The following is a 14,688-nucleotide window of genomic DNA, read 5'->3' on the forward strand; positions in this document are numbered from 1 at the left end:
GATAGCGCATATATGGCGATGGGAATCCACGTTTCGCACCTTTTATGCGTTCCATTAAGTATCTTTTCATGAAAATTATACTTTACTAAAAAACTACTTTGCGTATTAAACATTTGTGCTATTGTCGAAAAAATTTATTTACCCATCATTTTTACTTTATAAGGAAAAAAAACGATCCAAATTCAATTCGTTTTCTCATTAAAAAATTCACATATTTAGAAAATTGTATTCCGTTCGTGGTATTTATAATAATTTTGTAATTTTTTAAAACAAAAAAAATTAACCGCAATTAAGTAAAAAATGACCAGTAGCAATATCAACAAAATTGTGCGCAGCAATTTGAATTTAAAGGTATGTTAAAAAAATAGCAAATTCTCTTATACGAATTGTGATTGATGAAATATATATTATGTAGCCGTGGGTGCTTTCAAAAAATTCTACCGAAATTGTTAATGCATGCATAAAGAATATCTATCAGCAGATACCAAACAATTTCAGGAATGGTAAGCTTGAGTTTAATAAATTTTAAACGGTTTGCGAGGTTATGTTGTTATTTGTGTGTTATAGGTCTTAAACAGACCAAAATGGCTTCAGTCAGGTTAGAGAACGTGGGTCCGGTTCGTAGCTTTAGGAATCAGGCACCTATTACGATTCCGGAAATCAAGCCGAAGCCAATTAAAAAACAAAGGGTCGTCCAAAGACAGGAGAAGCTTCTGAGTCTTTTAGGAACCGCAGAGAAGCACAGTACGCAAATCAAGAAGAACTCAGTAGCAAACCTTGGGTCAGGCAAGAAATTGCTTAAATCGCCAAATTGCAAGATATACGGGTCACGTCGCTTTGGTTCGAGTGCTAGTAGTTCGCATACAAGCCTCTTTAGGCGGCATGACGATCGTCATAGCCAAAGGCATTACCCAATTAATTATTTGCTCCGTTCTTTTAATACTGGTCAATTTGACAGAACCTTGACCAAGAGTCTGGTAGAGTCGCGCAACCAAAATGTGGAAGGTCGCTTAGGCTCAGTTCAAGACGCTGAAAAATTTAGCTCTATGATGCTCAACGATCTCATGGTGGTTGATAAAGCAGTTCTACGACGATTGTCGGCCGGCGCTAAAGCCAAATCCACGAAAAAGGAAACACATTTTACAGTTAAAGATCGTTTAAATGCGTGGCACCATCCTCCAAGCATTGACCAATTTCGTGACATTACATTGATTGACAAAGCGCTCCAAAAGCGTACATCCTATGATCAAACCGCTTGGGAAAATATATCAGCGGAACATAGGGCCCTCATTAAAAAATCGATACCGGCCGTACCATTTCGTCACCCAGCACCACCAAAAGAGTATTTCACTTCACCTCATGACCGCAACAACACAGAGTTGCACGAGAAGCATAGACGGCAACGTATGAAAAAGTTGGGTCTTATAGATAATTCTCCCCGATCATCTAAACAGCGAATAGATAATCCAACCTCAACGAACGCGCTTGAAGAAAGTTCAACTCCGAAACCGCAACCGCAGCACCAAGTTGGTGAAATTTACAATGCGGCTAATTATGCCAAAGTAGCTTCAGCTGGTAAACCGGGCGGCACCCATAATCAACTGGAATCTTCTTCAGCTCAATTCGAAGCGACTCGAGAAGCTGTTAATCGATCGCGCCGACAACCATCCGTCAGCCATTTCCCGGCCGTTAATACCAATACTTCTACTGCCAAGCCGTTAGTTGCATCTCCAGACAATGTATCGCCCCCGTCCCCCTTAAGTGCAATCGCACATACCCAAAAAGAAGAACTGATCACAGACGATATAGATCAAGCTGAACAATGTGAAAAGCCAAATCTCGCCATCAAGAGTCCAGCCACACCTTCCATGTTAACATCTCCGCTGGCAGCGTCTGTGAACGCTAACCTAAACACTTACGGTTCCTATCGTTATAATCGCTCCAGCTATTTTCCGCCGACCAAGTACTAAGCAATACATACGGATAATTCTGAGTCATCTGTAATTATTAAACGCTATAAAGATTTCGGCCGCCTTAAATTTTCGTTTATAAATTTTTTACATAATTTGTCGCAGTAGTTAAATTACACTTATGGACGTGAATCCAGTGATGCTGATGTTGTCAACAGTCATTAATAACATTAATAACATATATCAAATTTTAATTTGTGTAATAAGCTAGTTTTGTTATCGATTAGGTCTTTTAAATGGCCATGTTTTCAAAACACTTAAATACAATATGATAATGTATAAATTTTCCTAAATGTTGTAATATCTGAAAGGGGAATTGGGGCGTATACATTAAAATTTAATTTCAATTAAATTTTTCTCTTAGGTGTAGCAGGTAAATGTATGCTATGACATTAGCTGTAAGCCATCTTAATGAAGGGAGATGTTGAGAATGGAGTGAATTGGGCTTACACCGTGGTTCAATTCGCAAGAAGGTCTCTGGAGCGAGATTGCGATGCAATGTTTTTCGCTACATTATTCAAACTGCGATTTGAAGGAAGCATGTGTGTGATTCGCCAAGAGCATCAGTTATTTTCAATCGGTATATGCTTACCATGTCATAACATTGTTGGGATAAAACACTCCTCAATTCTATATATATTCCCTTCACGACGTGAAAGTCTTCATATTTAACGAAAAATAATCTTAATATGTGTAATCGAAGGAGTATGGGGAAGCACACATTAAAAGTTGCTTATACCATTGTGCCGAAGACACACACACACTAGTACATTGCACAAACACAAACAGAATTCGTTGAAGGCTTAATATGAGAAATGCAAATGCATATGTGATTACGACAAGATAATCAGTGGATGTTTCTTCGCCTGTGTCCGTCCGATATTCTCTGTATGCGGAATTTTCAAGATTATCTGATGAAATTTAAATAAGTAAAGATAACTTTGCTTCTCACATATCCGAGTATTTCAAGTTGATTGTAAAGTACATATATGTAGGTCAGTGCACAACAATTCTTGTCTTTTTCTTTTTTTTTTTTTTTGTGATAGGTAACCACATTCGCGATACAAATGTAATTGTCGGCACTTGGCAACCCTAGAAATATATTGTAGTTGACGTGTTGAGTACAAAAAAAAATGTAATTTTGCCGAAAGGGATTTTGAGATAAATTTGTAAAAAGTTTTCCGTTTTGTTTAGAAAGTGCTATGTTTTCATATATTTAAGACCAGTTAACATCAGAGCAAATCGAGGATTAAAGATTGTAGATCGTTGAAGGTGTCGTTCAAAATCGTAACCAAAGATGTCAGATATGAGTGATGAAGACACCAATGTAATCGATGACAAGAAAGAGGCCCGTGTAAACGAGATAGCTGCATCCAGTGTAAGTGCTGACCTCCAATTTAGTTAACGTTTTTTGGTTTTATTTTCAAATTAATTTTATTATCTTGTCATTGCAATAGATTCGATCCGGCTTAGCTGAGTTGGAACTAAAGACTTCGCAAGTTTTACAGCGTTTGGAAAGCGTAAAAGCAACTCCCATGGCAGTTAATAGTAACGCAAGTCCACACATTCTAGCTAATACCACAGCCGATACTGCAGTAAATTCAGAAAAAGCCCTTGCTGTATTACATGGTGACCGTAAGGCGCCATCGGAAATTCTTAAATCATTGGAATTGCTTATTTCTTATACCGAATCGGATGATGATTCAGAATTTCCTTTGCCGGCTTTGGATGACGTCTCTCATTTAGCATTGATTTCTCACAGCATAGTTGCGTATCTATCGCACTTAGATCGCAGCCAATTAAAGCGAATAACGGCCAAAATTGCTGGTGATACCACGCATTGGTTAGGAGCTTTATTTCGTTTTGTTGATGCCTCCAGTAGCTTTCATAATGACAATACAGAAGCAACTCTACGCACTGTACGATTAGCAATAATTGCTCGTTGTCCGGGCTATCTTGAGGGCGGTATACCAGCTCTGGCACATCCATGCTTTTATATCTCTGAGAATACAACGCCTGTTCGTTTGCAGTATGCATGCCGGCAATTGGGTATACCATTAGATGCAATTCGCCTTATTTCCACCAATAACACTTTTGGCACAATGGATTTGTCGGTATTGCAAAAACAAATTCAAATTGATTTAGCTGGTCAACGAACGCCCCTTTTAGTGGTAGCTGACATTGGAGATTCTTTGTACGGCTATGTTGATAATTTAATAAGAATGCGAGACATTTGCGATACTTATAATATGTGGCTGCATGCTACCGGTCATGGCTTAGCTTCTGTTGCATGTTCACAAGGGCCGGGATTGGTAATTTGTAATGTTTAGAAAATTATGCGCATTCAAAGCGGAACTCATTTTCAGATAAGCTCTGTGGTAGACTCACTTATTTTGAATCTTGGTAGTTGGCTAGGTCTTCCCAGTTTACCAACCGTTGTAAGTTGTTGGATAAAAAATTTTTTAAAATTAACTAACGTCGAAATGTCTTAGTTGATGCATCGCCACCAGAAGAACGATGTGAGTGCTGTTGAATTTGATCACATTTTATCGAAACGTCTTAATTCGCTCGCATTATGGACAAGTTTACAAGCTTTAGGACGTGATTCGATATCAGGTCGCATCCACGTTGCATTCCAGACTTGCAGTATTTTATTTGAAATCACCTCTAAATGTGAAGGTGTTAGGGTTGTGGTAGGTTTCTTCTTATATCTAATTATATTTTAAGAGGCAACCGATTGAAAATTTATTTTAGAGTAGGGCACCAGGTGCACAATCGAGCACCCCTCTCACGGAGATTATTAATAAACCTTTGGATATTAATGTAAGTTATGTTTCACTGTTTCAAAGTGGCATCTAATGAAATTCTGTACGTATTCGCAGCTGCTGTTTGATGTGGTTTCGCCGGTAGTAGTTTTCCAGTTTGACGGCAGTGTTAATATATCTACAGCCATGACGTCTGAAAACGACACTAAAGGGCCGGACCTAACAAAAACTTTTGAGAAAAATAATAATGCTTCCTATTTTGATCGTTTAAATTCATGGTTAGGACAGATATTACAACGGGATTTCCCAAATGTAAGTTTACCAATTAAATTATTATTCAATCTTCTAATCGCAGCACTTGCTGCAGTTTAATTTTGAAGTAGTGGAACACGCTACTCATGGAAACTGCATACGCTATTGTCCTCTTGAATTGAGATTAGGGGAACAACCGCCAACTGCTGAGAATATTGAACAATTCGCCGAAAATTTAGAGTCACATGTGGATATATTAAGAGCTACAATAAAACATAAGGCCACTTTTATAGATTTGGTGGAGAAAAATGAAGTGTTGCGCTTAGTAAATTTGCCGGAATGGGCTGGTATGGGCGGTGTGCGATTCGTGCCCGAAGGTTGGGAGACTTTACTTACAGATCAGGCCAAAACTGAGTTGAACAAATTAAACATGAACCTAGTTGAGGCTCTTAAGACAACAGATAATGCATTTTCTCTTGGCGAAGGTTCCGACGGCTTAATTTGTGTGCGATTCGGTATGGTAACACATGAAACTGATGTTGAAGAACTCTTAGACTTGGTCGTGTCAGTGGGTAAAAACGTTCAAGAAAATTCTCGTGTACTGGATACAATGTCCGAAATTGTAAAAAAGGTAAATTCATTTGCTTAATTATTAATTGCCTAAAAGAATTTAACAAAGCTAATAACATTTAAAGGGGATCGAAACGGCTATAGCCGATTTAAGACGAGAAACTGAAGAAAAATTATGGCAAGAAGGAATCTTGCGACATGTCCCAGTTGTGGGTAGAATGTTTAATTGGTGGTCGCCGCCTCCCAAAGAAACGGGCGTTAAGGGACGAAGCTTGAACTTGACTCAGGGTGTAGTCGAGTCTACAGAAAATATTTACAAGTAAGAAATTAAATTTTTTTTTTTTTATGTCGTTATCTTTAATTTAATTTAAATCTTGCTACTTTAAGGTATCACATGCAAATGTCAGGTCCAGTCAATCAGTTACCCCCAAATAAATCCCCACCCACACCAATAGTACAGACGTCAATTATATCGTCGACACCATCATCATCCTCGGTATCATCTTTACTACCAGGTAACAAAAAAGGTTATGTCACCACTTCAGCGGCTGTAGACGAAGCTACGGCCGATAATACAGATATAGATAATAGTGCAATTAGTAACAATAATAATTATGATAGTAGTAATGCATAAGTAATGTCTAGTATTCCTTATATATAAAAAGGTATTTGCAGAATTTGAAACTTTAAATGTTAAATTTAAAAGATTTTTTTTTTTTTTTTTTTTGCATAGGCTTCTAAAACGTTCCCCATTGTGAAAGAAACGATTTTAATTTTTGATTTAAACAAAACGATAAGTTCTAATATAAATATGTATTGAAATTGATTTAAAAACGGATCTTTATTTTACGTTTGGTTGACGTGATATATCTCTAGTATATCTGTATACGCACAGAGTTCATTTAAGTTTTATTATCAGCTTGTTATTTGTATATGTATATGTTATATACGAAACTGTTGCAAAAACGTTATAATCAAATAAGTGCATGAGAAAGCGACAGATTAATTATAGTATCGAAGAAAAGATATACGCGGAAAAATTTGTTAAACGGACAGTAAATTTTGTGTTATTCATCTAAGAATCTATGTTAGCCTAAAAATATATGCTAAGTAATAAATAGCAATAAAGCTACTGAAAGATTGGGGCGTTTGCAACGGAACATATAAGTTCAACAAAATTACGCATATATGCATATGCATATCGAATCGAATCATATCATCGATTGGCAAGTAATTCATTCATTAAGGACTAATGGATGCCTATGTTTTATCTGTCTACCGACAATATATAAATTGTTGCGTTTCCTTTTCTTCCTTTCTCTCTTATTGCTTGTTTTTGATAAATAACACGATTACCGTATAGTTAATCTTAAACATAAAACAGTTATAAAAGCTTCAAATATGACGTTTTTTTCGAAAAAAGCAACTTACAAATCATGGTAAAATATAGTTCACTAGTAGCAGACAAATGCTGCCGATTTTTACATAGCGTTCGCTGACTCTCACTCTCTCTCGGCAAAAGATAACATTTTTTTTTTTTTTTTTGATTCAAGTGCCGATCTTATTTATATTTTAACGCTAACAAAAAAAAAAAAAAACAATATTTTTTGCCACATATTAAATGATTGTTTAACTCTTCTAGAGCGGTTACGAGAGAGCCGTCAAAGGCTGTCAAGCCGCACGTCAATTAAAATTATCAAACTCACGACTAGCACTCGTATGAAGACATTCGAAAATAGAATTTTAAAACGTGGCATTGGATTGGACACCCTCAACTCTCCGACATATCTTCGATGGCCCGGAAGATGGCTCCGAAAGAATTCATTTTTGTGCCGCTAAGAACTTAAATAAGGTTAAAGATAATGAATCATTCCTTCTTCTTTTAGAAAGTTACGTCTGTCAGCGGTATTGTCTCATCTAGCTATTATATTTTATTATCAAAAATTCCGTCATATTTTTGATAAGATAAATTCAATCCCTCTCTGGAATGTTGTTAATAATGAATCGATATCTACGATGATGCAAAGTGCCAATCTTACTTATGTGAGGATTGTTTGTCAACAAAAACTTGCTCTCTATTACAACAATTGCTATGATATATATGTCATTGGGGGTTCGGTCGGGCATAATGTGTCTAGCAACTCGATGGTAAAGCGTGGTGGAGTCTTGGAGGAAGTCTCCTCCACTATTATTGACATTCGTTCCCGGTCGAATTTGAATTTTTTTACTTATTTTTGCATGAAAAAGCTAATGAGCAATGCTCAATTTTATGGTACAATTTTGTCCATCAAATACACTTCCAGTGAATCAATTCGGGTAATTCGAAAACCCGTCTTTCAAACGCACCAAACCAAACGAAGAATTTAAAGAAATTGTTCGCGCCAAGACGATTCACATTTTTTATAAAATAAATCCCGCGTTTAACTTTAAACTGCTATCAGAGGCGGCCCTTAATTGCTGGGAAGTCGAGAAACTTTATAGACTCATGAGCGGTAACACTTCCGATAAAGTATATTTAAAAATGATTCATGCTATGCCAAATGGTATATGTAAAATTGTGTGGACAATCCGTACAACGACCTAAAAGGTCTATTGCATCCGCCCATGCCACTAGCCCTCAGTTTTCGAATTCTTATGAATCCTGCCACCTTCTTTGGTTCCGGGCACCATACCGTGTCCGGCGTTATAAAATGCTCGCCAAACACATAGTGCCTCATTCTGCAGATAGCTTCTCATTCACATAAAATTTGATGGGACGTTTTACTCGTTTGTTAGCAGACGCTGCATCAATCATTAACGAAGACACCCAAGTTTTCTAGACGGTACTTGAGGGAATTGTGACTCGTCTAAAAGCCTGTAACTAAGCGTAAGTCGCTTCTTAGTTCCAATAGTTTATGTGCTAAGTTGAAAGATTTTATAAATCTTTTTGCTTGCCGTTGTCCTGCACATTGCTTCCAATCACACTACGATTTTTTCTGTGCCCATTGCGATATCAGCTTATTAATATGATTTCTTGCTACGGTACAGAAAGGAAAAGGACCTATCATAGTACCTCGGACCCGTTCGTTGTCCTCAATACCCGAATGGATAGGCACGTCATTGTGCTAGCCTAGCTCACTGAATATTTAAAGGCCCTCCAATACAAGCCCAGATGTTCATTCGATGCTTTAAGGGCTTTATGGCAGCTTGACTGTCGGAATAAATGCAGATTATCTGTCTACTGCATTGCCTTCTTAGGGGTTCGGAAGCACATGCGGATAGATTGCGTAGACTCCCGCTTGGAATGTCTGATGTGTTTTACATATCTAGAGCATTTTTTATATTTTGTAGCGCATTCTATATAGTGTTTGCCCGGACATAATATTTTCGGTTTATCTCGTAGAGCAACTAGCTCTTCTGCATTCTAAGAATTCTCAATTATACAGACATTCATTATTTGTATTGTGTTAGTATGAAGGAATTTGCTGCCGAAGCATTTCGGACACTTTTAGAAACTTACGGTGATGCTGTTCCATCATAGTCCAATTGTCGATTTTGGTTGCAGCGGTCTAAAAGTGCGTATATTGATGTTAATGACAGGGAACGAACCGGAAGACAAAAAAGTTCAAAGACAATAAATTGCAAGACATATTAGACGAAAGCCCAGCTCAAGCTTTCAAAGCTCTCGCACGCCGCTGAGTATAGAAAATGGGTCGGATCGGTCGAAGAACACGCCCAAAATACTACGTAAACTGGAGGCATCTCTGTTTTTTCAAAGGAATAAAAAATTGATATTTTGCTCATTGCTTATAAACCACGGCAGATAATACTGCAAAAATTCGACCCTATATTCTATGGGCAACGCTGCATAAAAATGAAAAAAATCGGGCACACCTACTCAATTTTATATTGTATCAAAAACTCATCCTTTTTTTTTTTAACTTTTTTAAAGCATAAAAGCAAAATTTCAAAACCCCCGAAGATATATAAATTTTTGGTCAGTTTCAATTTCGGAATGCACCTAAGCATGTTTGTACATTCATTCGTTCATGTGTCCGTATATGCAACTGTATGGTATGTGTGGTAAACATTGTCCCGTTCGCAAAAATGAAGATAGTGTTTAGAAACCTGCGAAAGAATTTGAAAATGATCCAAACAGTTCAAAGAATGCGCCTACAATATTCACAAAGCTTTTGTAACAAAAACTGTGAACATTATTGCTTTCCCTGTTTTTTTACTTATTGTTGTATTCATAAAATACGACCCATAGACCGTAAAAATCTCTACTTTTGTTTTGAAAATAGAAAAAGTTCACCGCGTCGACTCATGTTTATAGAATGTAAATGTTTAAGTCTTTTCCTTTCTTTTTTAGTCCTTTTTTAAGTGTAAAAGATTCGGTCACGACCAAATTTAGTTTCCTTACTTGTTTTATTTTCTTCGAGTTTTTCTTTTTTTCTTCTTGAGTTCTAGCTGATGGGTGGGTGAAGACAATTTGACCGCAGCCGCATAAAGTTTTCGTATTTATTATATTCGCCTGAGGAGGCAAGTAGGCAAGAGCCTTGTTCGTGCGTTTAAATCTCAAACGCGGTAGAGTTTCCTTTGGGCGTAGTTGTAGTGTGAAGTGCTCAGCCATTAAAAGCATAACACTTACCGGTCGGGCACACAGCCATTTCCATCTTCCCATTTTTTTCTCTTTCCTCTTTTTCTTTTCCTTCTTCTTCTTCTTCTTCTTTGTAAGAATCGACGTGTTAAAAAAAAAGAAGAAAACTTATTATACATAATGCAATATTTTTTTTTTTTTTTATTGATTTTAATTAAAGGCATTGGTAAATAAGTAATAAGTTTCCGTTAAATGCAGATTGTAACTTGGTTTTGGAAATTTCTGGGAAGTTTCATCTTTATTCATGATTTTCAGTTTTTTAGTTCGATTACAAATTTTTTTTTTTTTCTCTCTTAAATTAACATAAACACAAAAGTTACACAATTACTTATTCTAAAGAAATTCTCTCCTAAGTATGCATAAGTGTTTGTCTTTGCAAATATATGTATCTGTGTATGTATAGTATATAAATGCGTATAAATCATATAGAACGTTACAGTCGATTATGAAATTCGAATACATTCGTATTTTTCTTACACTGCATCTATAATTAGGTCTTCTCATCTACCTGCAATATTTAATGATAATTTTTATTGAGCCAAATCTGTGATAGTTGTATTTATTATTATTATTATTATTATTATTTTTATTGTTATCATTATTGATTTATTTATTTTATTTTTTTTTTTTTTCTTTCGATTTAATTAATATTTTTAATATAACGAACGAATGAGACTTTTAAATCAGTTCCACTTCAGTTTTCTAATTTGTTTATTTTGTATTTATTTATTTATTTATTAAATTTTTATTTTTTTTATTTTTTTATTTAATAGTTACACTAACATTATCACATCTACATGCAAATACTATATTTACAGACGGTTTACGTTCATTAACAAAACACATTTTTTTTTTTTATTTTTATTTTTTTTGTTGCCCACTTTTAGTTGTTGAGTCGTTTTTAAGTATTTGGGAAAAATAGTTGCAGTTGCCTTAAAGCGAATCATATATATTTCCATCATTTCAAATCGTAATATTATCTGTCGGTTCTGTTAAACAAGAAAGGACATAAGTACGTGAACTAAATTTGGATCGATCGATATTTTCCATATTGTAGATGTGAAATTTAACAAAGTTAAGGTTAGTTTTGTAGAGTCATCAGATTTTGATTCGATTTCACGCATGTCCTTTGAAAAGTTTAGTTCATTTGCAAATACTTTTACAAATCTCTTGGTGATATGTCAATTTTCGCTAACAGGGCAATTTTTACCACACAATACTACACAATTGCCACGACGGACAAATGGGCAAATGAATAGATGGACTTGCTTAAGTGCACTCCAAATTTGAAAGCGCCCATGAATTTATATACTTTACCGTGCTTTTGAAACTTGTTCCTGCGCCTCATTATGGTATTGAAAAAAAATTAAATTTTGATACACTATTTGACTGGACTATTGACTAGAAGTGGCCAATTTTTCCCATTTCTCTAGCATCGCCCATAGAATATACGTCCAAATTTTTGTACATTTATCTGCTACAGTTTATAAGTAACGAGCAAAGAAATCACCTTTTATTTCTTTTAAAAAATAATTTATGCTGTGTTGTGGGCGTGCACTCACTTTCAAAACCAACCCTTCCAATGTTTGTGCCAAAGTGAAGTTAATAGCTTTATTTTTGCCACCACAGAAGGACGGACGGACATGTCTAAATCGATTCAGAATTTGATGCTGATCAAGAATATATTTACACTGTGCGGTCTCTGAAGTTTCCTTCTGGGCTTTGCAAACGTCTCGACAAAATGGGTATATCGATTATGCGTCGGTGATGGGTATAATAAACGGTACTAATATAAGGAATAGAATAGAAGCGTCCAAAACCATTTCGAAACTGCACTTCTCGAACTTACCGTACGAATATCTCCTTCAATTTTGATTTTTCGATTGCCTTGATGTGTGAAATGCACGTCCAGATAAAGCACGGAAATCAAAAATTATTCGATGGGGTTGCCGAACTTTCACTTTCTTTGTAAAAAAATATGAAGCAAATTTTTATATGGACAGAAATTATATGCTCTCATATGGGAAATCCCGAATATGAATAAATCTTCTCGTTTCGATGTCCTATACCACTTCTTGTGTAAGTTTGTGGTGAGTTTGTGCGGATATAGACAACATTCAGAAGAACTTGAGATAGATCCAACTTATATTATGCCAATCAATTCAGAATTATTTTCTGAGTTGATCTAAGCTTCTCTGTTCGTCTATGTCCAATCTGCAGGTCGCCATTTTGTTTCGATTTCAGCTTATCTGCTCGTTTGTCCGTTCGTCCGTGTAGTTTTTTTATAATCAACTTGCAGATCGCAATTTTTGAGATATTTTGATGAAATTTGGTAAACTTACATGTTTTCACTTAAGGACAAACGCTATCGATAATGGTTCAGATCGGACCACTTTTTCGAGCAGTTCCTATATAATACCATATTTGGTAAGGTCGCCGTATGAATAAAACCGTATTAAGCGAGATGATGTACGGTATTTGGTGGTGGGCTGTGGCCCACTATAGTGCTTTAATACCAAATAAATGTCGAATAAATATTGATTAGATAAGAATCCGATGAACTTTCATTTGCTATTTTTGAATTTATTATCCAGTTTCTCTCGGCGGCTCAAACTTTTCCACATTTACTTTTTAATAATGAAGCTGTGCGTCTTTTTAATTTAAAAACGTTATCAAGGTATCTGATAATTTTTATTACAAAACCATTCAATCAATTATTCAATTTTTAAGATATTTACCGCAATTAACTCAACACAGATTACAAGGAATTTTTTGGTTTGTGGCATGAGGAATTTTGAACAATTTCGCTTTATAAGAAAATTGTTATTGGCGTCGTTTTTTTATTCTATATCTATCATCGATATCAATACCGATCAATAAAGTCAAAGACTCTCTATAACAAGAAAATACATTGTTTTCTTTTATGGCTAGGAACCGATCACAGCATCAGTACATATACCTATGTCCGTCGATTTTTGTAAATCGACTATTTGCGGACGTTTACGATAGACGTGTAGCAAAACCAGAAAAGTTAAGAGTTATAGCATTGGTTGGTTGTTGTGGCAATAAATTGAAAAAAAAAAAAAAGCTAAGAGTTTTTAATAGGCCGACTAATGTTACTATGGGGTGACCTTAAAGCATAATGCTATAAGAGAGATAAGTTTTACTTTAGAATTAAAATATACAAACAAACTGCTGGTATGGGTGGGCAAATATTTTGATTTGAAATGATTTTAGAAAAATTGTTCGGCCATTTTTTTAAAACAATTCTTTTCATACATATGTAGTCATCCACCTGAATTGTTCTTATTTAATATGACAAAACTACTTATTTGAATTTGTTATTATTATTATTATTATTATTATCATTACTTGGTGTTTGCAAAAATTTTGATCAGCGATTTCTACAAATAAAAATGATAAAGAAATGGGAAATACCAGGGTACATAGCACTTGAATTCGATGATTTTGATTTTCCTCTGCCTAAAATAACGGGTCCATTTAATATTATTGATTTACTCAGCTTACGCTGACGGTAATCATGGAGCGCTCAAAATTCTTCACCTGCCAAATTCATTATTTTTCTTGTTTATTTGAAAAAATCTGCTGTCGAAGCCCATTAAACACAGTCAGAGGAGGTGCTGCTCCATCATATCCTAATTCGCGGTTTTGGTTTTAACGGCCAATTTTGCCCACTTGTTGCTTCACCCAAACACGTTCAAAGGCTTATGACTGTAAATGCCATTTTTTAGGCACTTGTTGCAAGGTTTGTCTACGACACATTGTTGCAGCTCGAGTAGAAACTTTTGCCCTATCCAGCATGCTCATGAGACATGACGTCTTCCGACTACCAGTTATTCAGATCGATGCAGCGCGGCTTGGCTAGCATATGGGACCACAAATTGGAAGAGGCGCGAAAATAGATTGGTGGGTTGATCGCCGCCAAACAAATATAAGTTCTTTCGACACGGTATCGCCATGCCAAAAATTGTCAGAAATATGATCAAAAATGGTGTAGAAAATGGCGGGGAAAATATTTTAATTATTGTGCATTTTACCAATTTGTCTCAATAAATCACTTTTTAAAGTGAAAAAATGAAAAAATGAACATTTTTGCAAACACTTAATATTACTATTATTATTATTATTATTATTATTATTATTATTTTACGTAACTACTGTCAAATATTATATACATTATCTTTGTGTTTTCCTAGTTTTTAAATTGTGTCTATATCTGTGTGTGCGTGTAATTTTATGTGTGTAGATCTGTACGCGCAACAAATGAAATCATATTTGAAAAAATTGTCAAAATATCGAAAAGTAATTTTCATATATATGTTATTGAATAACATAACAGTCAATACAATTAATGTATTATAACTATTACACATACTTATTTATTTTGTTTATGTGTATGTGCATGTGTGTTAATATGTTCCCACATATTTATATATGTTATCTATATTCTCTATTAATTAATGCATTTATA

General features: G+C 35.3%; 2 protein-coding genes across 2 annotated transcripts; both read left to right on the forward strand.

Moving 5' to 3' along the window:
- Positions 1-300: 300 nt before the first annotated feature.
- On the forward strand, positions 301-1,970 carry LOC119644583. Its single transcript, XM_038044184.1, has 3 exons — positions 301-351; positions 416-503; positions 568-1,970. The coding sequence occupies exons 1-3, from the start codon at positions 301-303 to the stop codon at positions 1,968-1,970; spliced, it is 1,542 nt and encodes a 513-aa protein (XP_037900112.1).
- A 1,122-nt stretch (positions 1,971-3,092) lies between these two features.
- LOC119643591 (pyridoxal-dependent decarboxylase domain-containing protein 1) lies at positions 3,093-6,819 on the forward strand. The gene is made up of 9 exons (XM_038042977.1): positions 3,093-3,348; positions 3,428-4,282; positions 4,337-4,408; positions 4,463-4,663; positions 4,725-4,793; positions 4,853-5,047; positions 5,103-5,618; positions 5,683-5,876; positions 5,945-6,819. Exons 1-9 carry the CDS (start codon positions 3,268-3,270, stop codon positions 6,189-6,191), a joined length of 2,430 nt encoding a protein of 809 aa, XP_037898905.1. The 5' UTR covers positions 3,093-3,267; the 3' UTR covers positions 6,192-6,819.
- The last annotated feature ends 7,869 nt before the right edge of the window (positions 6,820-14,688 follow it).

This window comes from Glossina fuscipes, unplaced genomic scaffold (assembly GCF_014805625.2).
Source record: "Glossina fuscipes isolate IAEA_lab_2018 unplaced genomic scaffold, Yale_Gfus_2 0, whole genome shotgun sequence".
Lineage (NCBI taxonomy): Eukaryota > Metazoa > Arthropoda > Insecta > Diptera > Glossinidae > Glossina > Glossina fuscipes.

Coding starts and splice junctions, on each gene's coding strand:
- LOC119644583 (XM_038044184.1), top strand. CDS start 301: ATGACCAGTAGCAATATCAACAAAATTGTGCGCAGCAATTTGAATTTA. Junction 352..415: donor GCAGCAATTTGAATTTAAAG/GTATGTTAAAAA, acceptor TATATTATGTAG/CCGTGGGTGCTTTCAAAAAA. Junction 504..567: donor ACCAAACAATTTCAGGAATG/GTAAGCTTGAGT, acceptor TGTGTGTTATAG/GTCTTAAACAGACCAAAATG.
- LOC119643591 (XM_038042977.1), top strand. CDS start 3,268: ATGTCAGATATGAGTGATGAAGACACCAATGTAATCGATGACAAGAAA. Junction 3,349..3,427: donor ACGAGATAGCTGCATCCAGT/GTAAGTGCTGAC, acceptor TCATTGCAATAG/ATTCGATCCGGCTTAGCTGA. Junction 5,048..5,102: donor TACAACGGGATTTCCCAAAT/GTAAGTTTACCA, acceptor CACTTGCTGCAG/TTTAATTTTGAAGTAGTGGA.